This window comes from Myripristis murdjan, chromosome 22, assembly GCF_902150065.1.
Source record: "Myripristis murdjan chromosome 22, fMyrMur1.1, whole genome shotgun sequence".
NCBI lineage: Eukaryota > Metazoa > Chordata > Actinopteri > Holocentriformes > Holocentridae > Myripristis > Myripristis murdjan.
In genome coordinates, this window is record NC_044001.1 from 26,905,790 (window position 1) to 26,921,063 (window position 15,274).

At 38.7% G+C, this 15,274-nt stretch overlaps 1 protein-coding gene across 1 annotated transcript; it reads left to right on the top strand.

Annotated features, from left to right (window-relative positions):
• The first annotated feature begins 3,145 nt into the window (after window positions 1–3,145).
• Window positions 3,146–14,528, top strand: LOC115380767 (mesothelin-like protein). Its single transcript, XM_030081975.1, has 19 exons — window positions 3,146–3,193; window positions 4,038–4,250; window positions 4,379–4,549; window positions 4,740–4,886; window positions 5,166–5,215; window positions 5,328–5,460; window positions 6,099–6,181; window positions 6,300–6,426; window positions 6,936–7,126; window positions 7,775–7,865; window positions 8,034–8,154; window positions 9,263–9,444; window positions 9,696–9,851; window positions 10,779–10,912; window positions 11,199–11,332; window positions 11,430–11,524; window positions 12,497–12,831; window positions 13,025–13,529; window positions 14,448–14,528. Exons 1-19 carry the CDS (start codon window positions 3,146–3,148, stop codon window positions 14,526–14,528), a joined length of 2,997 nt encoding a protein of 998 aa, XP_029937835.1.
• The last annotated feature ends 746 nt before the right edge of the window (window positions 14,529–15,274 follow it).

Below are 15,274 nucleotides of genomic sequence, written 5' to 3' on the forward strand. Positions count from 1 at the left end.
ATTACAATGCATTGTGAGGACTTGTATTTAGCTAACACTTGAAATCAGATAAACATACTTTTACATGACAAATACTGGCAGTATTACATCTGAAGATACTTTTTTTTATATACAAACAATGTAAATAAGTGTGCTTTTCTTGTGCGTTAAACAGGCCCAACACCCCTCAAGTGTTACACTGGTGGAAGCTTCTACATCTTCCTGCAAAACACCTTCCTCAGTTTTGGCCTCCCAGACGTATCCACATTCCTGTCCCTTCTGCCGGAGGAACGTCAGCCAGAGGTGATTCAGCAGTGCTCAAAGGCCACAATCACAACCAGACTAATCTGAAACGAGCCATTTTCTGAAACTGATGACATCATCATAGTGTATCTTCTGAATGTAGTTATGATGTGCTGTAGATGTAGGACTTACGATCACTAGTTTAAGGCTTTGGGCTTCATTGAGATTTGGAGATTAAAAATAATACAAGTTATATTATTTTTTCAATATTTTTCTCATCATAACAGCAAATATGTTACAAAAACAGCCTCCACTACATCTGTTTACTACAAATTGCCACCATGTGGACAATTTAGTGCTCTAACTTTAATAATCTATTATTACACAGACTATTCCATTATAATACAGCCACGATTTGATTTAGCCTTGCTGTAATTTTCCATATACATGCTTTTATTGGTCATGCAGTGGCTGAATTAGTGAAGCAGTAATTAATCAGTGTTGACTCAAATTTATCTTGTGTGATTATCAAGCAAACATAGTGCAAAGATAAGCCAAATTTATGACCAGAACGGATCAAAGCTCAGCTAAGCTCTGATTTGCTAAATCTGTGCTGACATTTAAGACACTCTTAAAGTCAGTCTTTTTTCAGGATTGCTATTGTTCAATCCATGTTAATGTTTTCATTCTTATTTTTTTTAATTATCACAGCTTGGTTTCATTTTCCCAATTGATAGTTTAATTTTGTTATTTAGTGCTACAGTATTTGGATATTCAGAATATTCTGTATGTATAAGTTTGTCTCCTGTGTTGTCTGTGTTTTCTGTTCTATCTGTGTAAAGCGTCCTTGGGTTTCTTGAAAGGCGCTATACAAATTTAAGTTATTATTATTATTATTGTTGTTGTTGTTGTTGTTGTTGTTATTTGTGCATTTGGATGTTCATCATCATTAATTTTTTTTCTCGCAGCTCATAAGCACCATCAGCACTTCGGAGCTGCGTCAGTACCTCAGTCAACCCAACGTTATCGGTAACCACTCTGACATCTGTGTGGTCTACAACAACTACAACAACACTCTTGCTTTCCTAGAAAAGGTATGTCCTTCTTCGGAATATTCCGGTAATCAGTGCGTTATTTATGGCCACAACATGCAGCTGCCCATGCTGACATTACTTACCCACAGCCACCTTGTGATCTCTAGAGGAGTTACATAGGCCATATACATACATACTATACACATGTAATAAAATAATTTATTCATCAGTCTCAAAACCCCAGGGAAATGTCACAGTCCTTTGTAAAATATGTCAGAAAGCTCACATCTGTCACTTTGAATGGATGTGTCATCAGGAGGATGTGCCGGATGAGGTGAAGATGGTGACCCTCCCCTGTGTTTGGCCTCTGGCCCTGAGCAGCAGCAGCAGGTCAGACGCTGATGTCTGGTTTGACCAGCGGTTGAGCAGATACCTGCAATTCCTCACGAAGAGCCTGATCAGCCCCAGCAGTGTGCAGAATGCCACATGCTTTGGCTACCAGAAACTGTAAGAAACTCTGACAGTTTGATTGCCCCATTATAACTGGAATATCACAGGATACATGATATACAATTTGATGTCTGTTTGTTTGTTCATTTGTTTCTGGTACTTTGATTAGGGTGTCTGTCATGGGAAATAACTACACATACAACGACACTGACTTTGGACAGGGTGATGTATACACCACGATTAAGGCCTACTTGAACATAGGTAAGATGCTTGTCTCAGTGAAAGGGTGATGTATGAAGTGCTCAAACTTATGATCATAGTGATTTTGAATGTTGGGCCCATTTACTGCAATCTATAATTAATTTAGGTTTTGGCTGACAAAATGGCTGCATACATAAAAACTGTGCTTAATTAAGTTAACTTAATTAGTATGAGAAAAAACACTTGATCCTGTCAAAACAACTTTTTTTTCAATTTCATTTCTACTGATCTTTAATGTTTGAGGCATCATACATCATATCATACCAAACTGATTATTACTGAACAAGAAATTATTTGTTGGCCATGACATTTTTCTTGGCCTTCCTTATTTCCAGAAGGCTCTGAGGCCCGATGCTTCAATGCCAGTGATGAAGAACTAAATTCTACCACCTGGTTCGTCGATAACATTGGCAACTTTGTGGTTTTCATCAGCCTGGATGATTCTGAAACCCTCTTCTCTTTGAATGAAGTAAGTCCAGTTACTTTTAGCAAGTCATGTTTGATACTAGTTAGAAAGTCAAAAGGCTTGCATTAATTAGACGAGCTGTATCAGTCAAATATGATTTTTTTTCAACTTCCGTTGAAAATAACCTCAGAATCCAGCCTATGACACCAGTCAGTACAGCATTTTTTTGCATTTTTTTTGTCTGTTTTGTATTGATGGATCTTAGTAAACAGTATATTGATGAAATTCTACATATGTATCTAGTTAGAACTTTGAAAATGAGACATATTTTAAGTAAATGTCACTGACTTTCCTTCTCACTTTATTTTTGAAGGTCAGCATATTCTTGGAGAACCAAGCCAACATTGAGCTCTTTAACAACACAGCCATTCCAGAGGATGTGACCAGCTTCTACATCACACAGCTTTATACATATAACCCCAATTTCAACCCTGTGCTGTGAGTACACATCTTTTACCAAACTGAAAGTGTCTCATGGTAACATACTGTATGTCCATAAATTTTACATCGTACACAAATAATTTAGAGGGTGACTATGCTTTTGAGAAGTCATAACATGATTTTTGGAACGTGAAAGAGGTGTTTTTTTGTTTTTTTTTATTCAGGCTTCCTGGTTTCTTCCTGTGCTCTGATGAGGTCCCAAGTTCAGCATATTCCTCTCTGGGCGACACTGATGCCGTGCACATCTTGGATGAACTGACGGAGTTCTGCAATGGAACACAAGACTCTGAGGTACCAGCTCAGAGTCAAACCAGAGATGGTTGTAGATGGAACAAAATGGTCTCATAGCTTTATAATCATGAATTTGGAATGTTTTTTCCACCAGCAAAAGCATTCAACTTTAAACAAAAAATTTGTCAAAGTTCAAAACAATTAAACTTACTCTTTACACCCTACTCAAGGCATTACCTTGGCTAGACTTTCCAGCTACATGTACTGTACATTTGAGTTTGACAATTTCTTATGAAAATTTACTGTATATTTTCTGTTCCTCAGTGCAACTCCAATAAAAACTCTGACATGATTATTCTATAATCACAGGAACATTGTAAGGGCCACTATGCATTGCACTGTTGGTTTGCTCATTTTAAGATCAATCTGATTGGCCACCCCACATATCACCCCAATTTTGGGAAAATATGATTTTAAAAAAATGGACAAAAGATTGTTGCTGGTCAGACATTTAAAAAACCAAAAGTCCGATATCCAAGTGAAAACAAAAGTAACATTAGATGCTATAACTGCTATGTGTAGCAACTACCAGGCAACAGCAAGTCCAGTGTGGTGGAAGCTCAAAACAGACTGATAATTTCAAGATTGATGGGACTTTGTGTGAGGGTATTTCAGAGCAGCTTCATCAGCTACAGAAAGATAAAGCAGAGCCATTTAGAGAGACAATTTGTAATGCCATCTCCATTTAGAGGTTAAGTGAGAGGAAAATGTAGGCGACACAAAAGTACAAGTGCAGCGTAAAGTGGAAATTGTATAAACAGGACGATTGTGACCGGGTGAAGTTGAAAAAAATCCTGAAGCCAGAGCCACTAGTTTAGTGTTAGTGCTGTGTTCAAAATAAAGAAAGTGCTTTTCTCTTTTTTTATCTGTAGATATCTACTGCTCTGGCATCCAACTTCGAGACCATTACAGAACAGACCATCGAGAACCTGGGCAGTGCCAGTGCTGGGCTGACCACGAATCAGATCTCCTCAGCTCCACCTTCAGTCCTGGTTTCCTCCCTGTCCACCCTGAGTACAGTCAGCACATGGAACCAGCAGCAGGCCAGCACCATCATCCAGACCATTACTGCCGGAGGTTTCCAGGTTAGAACGTTAGATTGTGTATTGACTATAGGATCATGGGTTCATATGAAATATTTATTGCTGTCAAGTATGCACTGAATGGTGTTCCTATATGGTTCACTTTTGATAAATGCAACTTTCATGAACAGATCAGCAGTGCATCCTCCCTGCAATCCCTTGGCACCCTTGTTGGTGGCCTCCCTTCATCAACAATCCAAAGCATTGCACCTGCTGAGATACTCACCACTTCCCAGAGCACCAGCTTTGTTTCCAACATGCTGGCAGCCCCACAGATTGTCCAAGAAACCTATGTAAACCAGGTATGGCCGTCCCTCTGCAATCATTGTCTAATATAATAGTGTCATGCTCATTATAGTTGTATTTATTTATTTTTATACAGGTGTTACATTTTTATATAAATATCAAGGGCAGTTTATGTATTCACTCATAGGCATTTAGTGGCTCACTGGGTTGAGGATAAAGACTGTATTGCACTGAATTCTCTGCTAGATCATTGCCATTGACCAAAGCCCAGCCAGCGTGGTGCAGAATGTCCCTGATGCTATGGCAAGCCAAATCCCACTGTCCCTGCTGTTATTCTCTGCGGAGACGGTGGACGTGAGTGTGATCAACAAAAAGACTTGGAAGCAAGATCAGGTCAGCAACTGGTTTTATATGCACAAGCACAAGAAATGTTTTTTTTTAGTCTGATTTTGATTCATGAGTTTCCAATCCAGGCGACATTCAGGCATTCAAGTACTTATTGATACTGGTCAGCAGCACACACAAAAACCCAATACACAGCCCAGATTTCAAGATCAAAGAGTAAACATTTGGAAATGTGATAGTGAATGCAGCTAACAGAGAGTTTGACCAAAAGGGCATTACTGTATATCATTGGTAACTTTTATTTGCTGTCATTTATTGTTCTCCCAGGCTATCGTGTTGTTTGACGCAGTTGCAAGCACAAGCTTCAATACTGAGGAGTAAGTAAACTTTAAACTGGTCCCTTGATTTGCTGTCATGTGTAAAGGAAGGTTATGCAGGCTGTATCCTCACGTTTTAATTTTGTGTGCGGTTTTATATTCTGTCCCACAGGCTTTCTCCATCTGTGCTGCAAGGTTTCTCCTGCTCTTCAATCCAGGGCTTGACAACCCGCAGGATCCAGAGTCTGGTCTTTGCCAGTAGAAACAGGCAAGGCAGGGCCAAGGTGGTGTTCAAGGAAACCCAGGTAAGTCCATGTCTAATGAAGTTTCAGGTTTTATATCTTCATTCTGACCAGACCACACATCCGTTTGTGTTAGACTCAATTCGTCGTGACTAAATCAAAACATTGTGTCATGTTTCATGTACAACAAGCATGAATAAAAAATACATTGGTGTTGCAAATATTGGAAATATGGAAATTGTCTGATAATAATGACTTTTTTTCTTTTTATTTCTAAATAAACACACAATACAAGCTTTCTCTTTACAAGAGACAAATTATTTAGTCTTATTAACAGCAAAAAGTCTAAACCCTTATAATTCTCACCTGCATGCCTTTTCTACAGATACTCACAACCTCGATTAAAAATCTGCTTATATAAATGTGCGGTGAAATAAAAAGTTTTTCTTGAAGTTATGGTGCAGTCTTGACAAGATTAAAAAAATGAGAGCACATTGGTGGTACAAAATAAAACAGTGCAGTGCAAATTTAACTGTAGCAGTGACTGATGCATCGTGATTAGCACTATCCATTAGTTAAATCACAGTTTTCCGGTATAAGTTACATGAACTTGTGAAAATGATTCAAATCAGGCAACTCTGAATCAGAATCAAACTGCTCATTCACAACTGATGACAGTATGTGCTCATCCTTTTCTACAGCTGACTTGCATGTACAATCTGCTGAGAGGAAACCTCTCCCAGAAATTCACAGACTATCCCTCAGACATGCTTCTTTACTTTGGGTGAGTTTCTCTTAAAACAATTCTGCTACTGCACTGAAGTCATGTCGTGGCATTAAAAGCCTCAGTTTGCTCAGTGATTTTCCCAGCTTTGTAACACGTCTTTGTGTCTTTATCACAGCGACAACAACGTTGACACAAGCAATTGCAGGTCATACTTTACCGCACTGGGTGCTGCAGACTTCACTGTGCTCTCTAGCGTGTTGAACAGGGAGTCACTTCTGCTGAACAACGCCAGGAGCTGTTTGGTGAGTGACCTTTGAATTATGGCTCGCTTCAAAGGGGGGAATAACATAACTACAAAACATTCTTAAAATGCAGAAACATTGTGAATCTCCATAAGTTAGCTGAAATCTCTGTCAGGGGTAGCACACAGTAGTTTTATATGGAGCAGGAAGATCATCTTTCAGATAGAAGACCCAGGTATAAGGTGGCTAGCATTTACCCTGCTGAAGTGTTCATGAGCAAGACAATGAACAACTACCAGCTGATCCTGACCTTTTCTGCCCTGCCTGTGGAGCAACAGAAAACTTCTCCCTCGGGGATCAATATAGTAGCACTAAAATACACCTCAGTGTTGCATTAAACTCAGCGAATACACACACAACAAGGCACAACTGAAAGCAGGACATTTATACACTTAAAAGTCTGGCCTGAAAAGGAATTCACACTAGCCTGAGTCAAAGCAGAGTATGTAATCGACTGGCAATGTACTGCAGCATTGTTCATATGAAATACCATATTCTTGTTTGTCTAGGGTATAAGTGGTGTGAGTCTGAGCAGAAATAATGTGGAGGTGCTTGGGAACATGGCCTGCACTCTGCAAAGCTCCTACATCGAGAGCTCTGATCCTCTAATCCTGGAGAAACTCAAGGCCTGCAAGAATTTCTCTGGTAGCCAGGTCACTGCCATGGAGACGCTGCTGCTGTCTGGGAAAACTCGTTACGGGTACAGAAATTAAATTAAACTGCATTAATGTGTGCTTAAAGTGCTCTTTAAAGATGCTATAGGTAACATTTGAACACCTATGAATCATTATCACATGAATTTTTCAACGAGAAGAGCCTCCTCCAGCCTCTAAACTGAATTTTATTTTTTAATACAGTGTGATTTCAGCTTGATGATAGCTTATCTGGTTGGAATGCATAATGACTGTTATCAAGGACTTTTATAAGCTCTTTACCTCGCTATTCAAAATAATTCAGTAACATCAGGGAAAGAGAAGTGGGGAGAAATAACAACAAAAGCCACATCTTCTTTGCGAGGGAAGCAATAGGTTTAATGGGAAATGTGATCTTCATTTGGAGAAACACAAAAGGCATGAAGGATCTTTAAACAGAAACAATTAAGATGCATTAACCAGGACAATAAAATATGTAAAGAGGGCATGATCATAGTAACCATGAAACCATCCACAAGCACAGTATAGCTGGGATGTTTGCTGTTACTATAAGATGTCAGTGCATCCATTTCATGTAAGTGGACTGATTGAGGAGTCCCATTGGAGGCGCCTTGATTTTAATGTTCAACTCTAGTTTGTAGTGTCAAACTGCATCATGTCACACATCGACTGAATACGTCATCTTTTGTTTTCAGAAACACCACTACCTGGAACCTGCAAACACTCAAGAACCTCGGGACCCTGCCTCTGTACTTGACTAACAATTTCTGGGTTGTTTTCAGAAGGGTATGTGATTTACTTTTGCCTGTTTGACATCTGGTAAAATCCGTGGTAAAATCTATTTTGCCAACACTGTGCAAAAAAATCATGATTGTAAATGAAATAGCAACATATCTACGTATCTATAAACAGCTTTTGTTTAAATGTTTGCCATTGTCTTTTTTTTTTAAACAGACGGTAAAGAAAAGGTTTCTCAAGTCTTTTATGCCCCAGCTGAGGCGTGAGAAGGTACAAAAGAGGAAGCTCAAGGCACTGTTTAAGCAGATCAGCGTCGTTAGGACAAAACGAGGAGCAGGTAAAAGATCTAAAGACAGAGGTCTGCAGGGTTCTTTCTTGAGTTCATCCAGTGGATAAACTCAACAAGAAACTCAAACTTTAAAGTCACTGATGTATGATACAGCACAACATGACACAATAAGGTGCATAATGTGTAACATGATACGATACAGCATGGTATGATACGATATGACATGGTATGATATGATGTTATAAGGTATGGTACGATGTGCAATATGACAGTACAATATGATGCGATATTATAGGATACGATACATGATGATATGACAGGATACAGTATTTTATAACACAGTACAATATGATACAGTATGACATGATGCAGTGCATTACAACACCACATGATATGGCATGCTGTGGTGTGATACAGTACACTATGATTTGATACAATACACAATTTTATAAAACACTGTGTTATGATGCAATACAGTGTGATTTTTTATGAAACAATACAATATGATATGGTATGAAATGATATGGTATGGTATGAAGTGACATGGTATGATACAACACGATAAGGTATGGTACAGTATGATACAATATATGATGCAGTACGGTATGACACAATATGATACGATGATGCATTATGATACAATACCACACAATATGCTATGCTGTGGTGCAATGCAATATGCTATGATACAATACAATATAATATTTTATATAACAGTACGATATGATGCAATACAATACGATATTTTATGAAACAATACAATAAAATGCTATACAGTATGAAACGATATGGTACAATACAATGCGATGCGATATGTGATACAATATGATTTGATGCATTACGATACAATATGATATACTGTGGTGTGATACTGTAAGCTATGATACAACACAATATTTTATAAAACAGTGCAATATGATACAATGCAAAATGATATTGTATGAACCAATATGATATGATACTGTATGAAACGAAATGATATGATGTATAAGGTATGATATGATATGAAAAGAAGTCAGAAAAGATGGCATATCTCTTCCACCGAACATCTCTCTTTGACCTCAGTGACCTTACAGCGCTACACAGGCACAAAGCACACTGATGTACTTAATTCCGCAATGTTTGTCTAACTTTTTTTCTACCACCTATTCCCCAGGCTGCACGGTGGGCAACATCACCCATGTGACGATTAGCGATCCCTCCTTCCCCTTTGGCTATGATTCGACCCAGTTTGACCTCTGCCTGGATGTCCCTGTTGTGAAGAACAACCTCAACACTATCACTGAGAAAGTGGATGACGACGACTTCCAGAAAGTCATTCTGGTGAAACTAAACCAGGTAAATGCTGTGTATCAAGTCACCTCACTTATTATTTGCATATGGTTTATGACACATACAGCATCTCAACATTTATATAAATAATACTTGCATAGTGTAGCTATATTTGGAAGCTACAGACTATGACTCAGTGGTTACCAAATTAAAAAAAAATGTTGATTCACAGGGGTTTGAAATTGCTCAGTATTAGATTATTCATATGTATTTAGTCATACTACCATGTGTCACAACGTATTCTCCTTTTTCAACAGGCATACCCATCAAGCATTCCTGATGAACAAGTTCAGCTGCTCAGATCTGTGTCCCGTGTGGCATTGCTTAATGACATCTTCAAGTGGAACGTCACCAGAATTGACACCCTGGCAGCACTCATGGACTCTAATGATGGACCATGGGCGGCAGCAGAGGTATACTGGGGGAGATTTTTAAAGCAAAATTGAGTGTTGGGCTGAATAGTCAACTGGGCAGTATATAAGTACACATGGTGATGAAATTTCCTCATTAGTTTCTGCATGCTCCCCTGGGGATGCTAATCCGCAATTCTGGATATGTGTCTGTCCATTCACTTCCATAGTATGGCAACACAGGTCCCAAAATAACACTTTTAATGTGAACCAAGCAGTCAACAAGTCCCAGTACCCTTTTTTTTTTTTTTTTTGGTAATTACAATTACTTGTGAAGCTACAAGCAAGTTGTTTTCCAATTCCGATAGGAAAATAACATGAAAATTGATGTCTAATTTCCTCAAAAATGATTTCACATAAAATAAGCCAAAATACATATTAATTATTATCTTTTTTTTTGATGTAATACGAGAGTGACCATTGATGCTCTGAAGCTTAATCTAAAATATGATCACTGTGGAGCTGATTTTTGCTCCATTCCTATGATCATACATGCAGTTTTGATTATGCGCTTTATTGTAAATTTATTGTAAATTCTACTGGAGATCCCAAGGTTTCTAAAAATTCCAAAAATGTCCTGATGAATTCGAGGGAAATGTGTATAAAATGATGCACGTGACATGTAGATATTTTCTATTTGATGTAATGCTGCAGCCATAAAACAATGACATTTTTGAATATTTCACTCCACACAAGTGTGATGTGGCTTCAGTGAGGGGTAACAACCAGCAGAGGCATGATATGGAGGTGACACAAAAATGTTTTTTTTCTAACTTTGAAGCTACTTGAGGGGGAATTTGAGGTGAAATCTTAGTTCAGGGGATTGAAGTCTACATCCATATCTTTAATTTTGATGATGTTGACTTGGTTTTCCATGCACCATGGTTATGTTTTTTTCTGTCCTGTGGTGTTCTCTTTTGTATTGTGTAGAGCAAGGAAATCATCACCAAGTATCTGAGCGTTTCTGGCAACTCCCTGGGCAGCTCTGAACTGAATGCTATTGGCTCTAACCTGTGTTCACTAAACACTAGCACACTGAGGACCATCACCCCAGACAGCATCAGGTGAGACTACAGCCCCACGAATATGGCTACATGCTGTTACTATGAATTATAATACAAAAAGTTTCTTTTTTTAATGACTGACATTGATTTGGGTGTCCTCATATCCTCTCTCCTTTTCCACCATACTCACCCAAACGGGAAGCATTTGAAAATGTCGTCAGCTTTGAAGGGCAGGATAAATAACTGTGAAACTACAGATGATACTACAGAGGACATTTCAGAGTTACCTGTCATGAAGCAAGTTGCTGCATCTACTGTACACTTCTTTGTTCTTGTACCCCGTCAGAAATGCCAACCCCGTGGATGTGGCCTCGTGTTCAGCTGAGCAGAAGAGAGTCCTGTATGAGATCAGGAACTCCTCCTTGAGCTCACAGAGTGCCAGTCCCACTGCTTATTACCATTTGATCAGCCCCTACCTGGGTAAGAATGAATGCTGCCTTCTTGCCCTCTCTGTTTTTTGCACTCTCTCTGATAAAACTCCTCTGTAATTATGTTTTGCTCTCTTGTCTTCTGATAGGCGGTGCACCTTTATCGGATATAGTAGCACTGTCAGCACAGAACATCAGCATGGACATTGCCACTTTCCAGAACCTGGACCCTGATGTGATCAATGTGAGGATACACTAATGAATATTAATCAGTATTGACTATTTGTGCATGGAGATATTGAAACACCGACTATTTCTGATAGGCTAAACTAACACCTCATTAAGAATGACCTCTTAACAAAAGGCAAAAGGGTTTGGGGAGTCTAAGGCTCTGTTCAGGCTGCCAGCCCAATCCGTTTTGTGTCACATCCAGATTGTATCCAGACTGATATTAGATAGTCTTGACAGCCAGCACCTACATGAAATGCAATTTTTGGTGTTTTGAAATGCGGTTCCAGTCAGATTTCTATAGATGTGTCTCACTCTGGACACTATGGAGACTCAAGTTAAATTTCAAACTGTTGTGTGCGCCACTTGCAACCTGACACACAATGATGACATCAAATCTAGACTGATGGATGTGCATCAGAGTGGTATGGAGGACAACACAGAGAACCACAGTATGTGTACAGACACTGAAATAAATTTTCTGCTGGCTCTTTGGGGGGAGGCTCCCGCTTCCATGTTGGAAAGCCACGTCACCAGCGTATGTAGTTACTGACGCCTACATTGTTACCACAGCATCCCATGCAAATAGATTGGTGGTGTCTGGACACACAAATCCAATCTGATCACTTGCAAATAAGTGTCTCTGATTTGAGAAACAAATCCAATTTGCCTGTAGTCTGAACAAGGCCTAAGAGATGGCTAACAAGCTATTAATGTCTGGGTTAAATAAAAAAATGAACTAGTAATTTTAATGTGCACTGTATAGAAGGAAGGTGTACTAAAAACAACGGAGGCGCATTGTGAAAGCTGTGATACTTTGATCCCAAATAGCTGAGTGAGTTACTTGGAGTTTGCCAGATACAGACTAAGATTTCATTTTGTTTTCGGCCGTGACAATTCCCCTGCTGTATGAAATTACTGCTGTATGAAAAATACTTTGTTGCTTCTCGTCCAATCCCCTATTGACCATTTCTTTGAAAATCCATAGAATCTGACTGTGAGCCAAGTGAGAAACCTCATTGGTAACAACCTGCCAGACCTGAAGATGTTTGAGAATGTGACAGCAGTTAATATCTGGGTGAACCTGCAGCAGCAGTCAGACCTTGACACACTGGGTCTGGGCCTAGTCACCTCCAGAGTCTCCAACACTCCTACTATTACTCCACAGCCGACTACTCCGACTACTCAAAAGCCGACTACTCAAAAGCCGACTATTCCACAGCCAACTACTCCAAGTACTCCACAGCCGACTACTCCAACTACTCCACAGCCAACTACTCAGACTACTCAAAAGCAGACTACTCAAAAAACGACTCAACAACAGCAAGGTACGCAAAAAACTACTCAACAGAAAGCTACACAAAAAACGACTCAACAGCAAGCTACGCAAAAAACGACTCAACAGCAAGCTACGCAAAAAACGACTCAGCAGCAAGCTACGCAAAAAACGACTCAGCAGCAACAAGCTACGCTAAAAACGACTCAACAGCAAGCTATGCAAAAAACTACTCAACAGCAAGCTACGCCAAAAACGACTCAACAGCAAGCTACACAAAAAACGACTCAACAGCAAGCTACGCAAAAACCTACTCAACAGCAGCAAGCTACGCAAAAAACGACTCAACAGCAGCAAGCTACGCAAAAAACGACTCAACAGCAGCAAGCTACGCAAAAAACGACTCAACAGCAAGCTACACAAAAAGCTACTCAACAGCAGCAAGCTACTCAAAAAGCTACGCAAAAAGCTACGCAACAGCAAGCTACGCAAAAAGCTACGCAACAGCAAGCTACTCAGAAAGCTACGCAAAAAGCTACACAACAGCAAGCTACTCAAAAAGCTACACAAAAGGCTACGCAACAGCAAGCTACGCAAAAAGCTACGCAACAGCAAGCTACTCAAAAAGCTACGCAACAGCAAGCTACGCAACAGCAAGCTACGCAAAAAACTACTCAACAGCAGCAAGCTACGCAAAAAACTACTCAGCAGCAGCAAGCTACTCAACAAGCTACACAGCAGCAAGGTAATGTGAGTGCTGTGGAAACTACAGCATCACAGGGTAAGTATATATGTCTTCAGTTTAAATTTTAATTTTGCCAGAAAAAAAAAGGTCTGGTTTTATCTAAATGCACTGATGTAGGAATAGGCCCAATAAATGACTGAATGAATGAATGCTAAGATACCTTTCCTTTTGCCATTTATAAATCACTATCTCTACCTATTGAATTATTGAAGAAGATAACAAGCAGCATTTTACACTGTAGTGACCCTGGAGGGGGCCATTACCTGCTGCACTGTATGTGTGATAGTTTGTACAGTGATAATGACCATGTGATGTCCTCAGTTTGCAACTGCTCCAATTATAAGCCTAAGGTCCAAATCCAACACTGTAAAAACTGTAAACTGTAAAAACAAAACTAAACTAAAAGTTAAACACATTTGTGTTTCAACAAGAGTGTTAACAATCAGCTCACGAACACCACACTGATTTCCCAGTACCATTACTGATACATTTTGAAATAATATTAAAGTATTATAATACAGTCTCCATTGATTTACACAGGCAAAGGAAGTTCCAACATATCTTGCATTCATTTCCACACAAAAGGCTTAACTGGATGTAACATTGTTTTATTTACATTGATTTAAAAGGAACATACCAGTGATACCAGTTATTTTGAATGTTTGTCCATTTACAAAAGTTTACATTCAAACAAACCAAATCTTTGGGCAAAGATTGACAGAAATGTGAAGTATACATTTTGTTGATATTACACAAAACATGCAGAATCACTGGTATGATCCTTTAAGGCTCCACATGTCATCTCTCACTCATTTTGAATCCTATTCACAGGAAATACAATTACATCAGCTTCAAACAGCAATTGCCTGTGTAAAAAATGTATTAGTCTTACAAATATGTTTTTGGCTCTTTTTCTAGGTGGTACCACAAGCAGAGGAGCAGGGCTCGCAAGACACCCAGCGTCCATATGCCTGGCTGTTTTACTTACCATCGCCTTGAAAATACTACAATAGCCAGCCACAATATCTATGCACTCCTTTTGGCAAATAATAAGCTCTCCAGAGTATTAATCACATCTGGGGAAAGATTCTTTTTTTTTTTTTCTTCTTGACTCTGTCTCCTTACTTAAAATTATTAACATAAATAATCTGAGGACACAGACATATGTTACATTTGCTTATGTGGGAATTTCTATATCTACTGTGGGTTTTTTTTTTCTACATCTACTTGAATGTTTTAATAATACTGTGCCAATATGTACTCATACACAAAAGCTCATGAATGTTAAGAATTAAGGGGAAAAAAATAAAGAAAAAAAAATATACTTATATATGCTTATATACTATATATTCATCCAATTTTCTATATTATGCATTGTCAGAAAATAAATTTCCATTAATAAATCAGCATTACCAAATCTCTGATTGCGTTTGTCTCATAGAGCATATTCATAAGGAATTTAACATATGATACTGATATGAAGAAGACATATACAACAATTTTCTGTACCACATTCAGATCCAACAGTATACCCATGAATCCTGCAAAATCACACTGTGTATGCATAATTATTAAGTGGTTGCATTAAGAAAGTAAAAAGTATGGCTTTGCTTGTTTAGTTCTGTTTCATTGAACCTTTGATTTGTTGCTTACTTTGCATACTAGGCTGCTGCTTCCTTATATCCAAAAGGAATTTCTTTCACAGAAAAGGTTTGAATAATGGTTTACACCATAGTCAAGAAGAT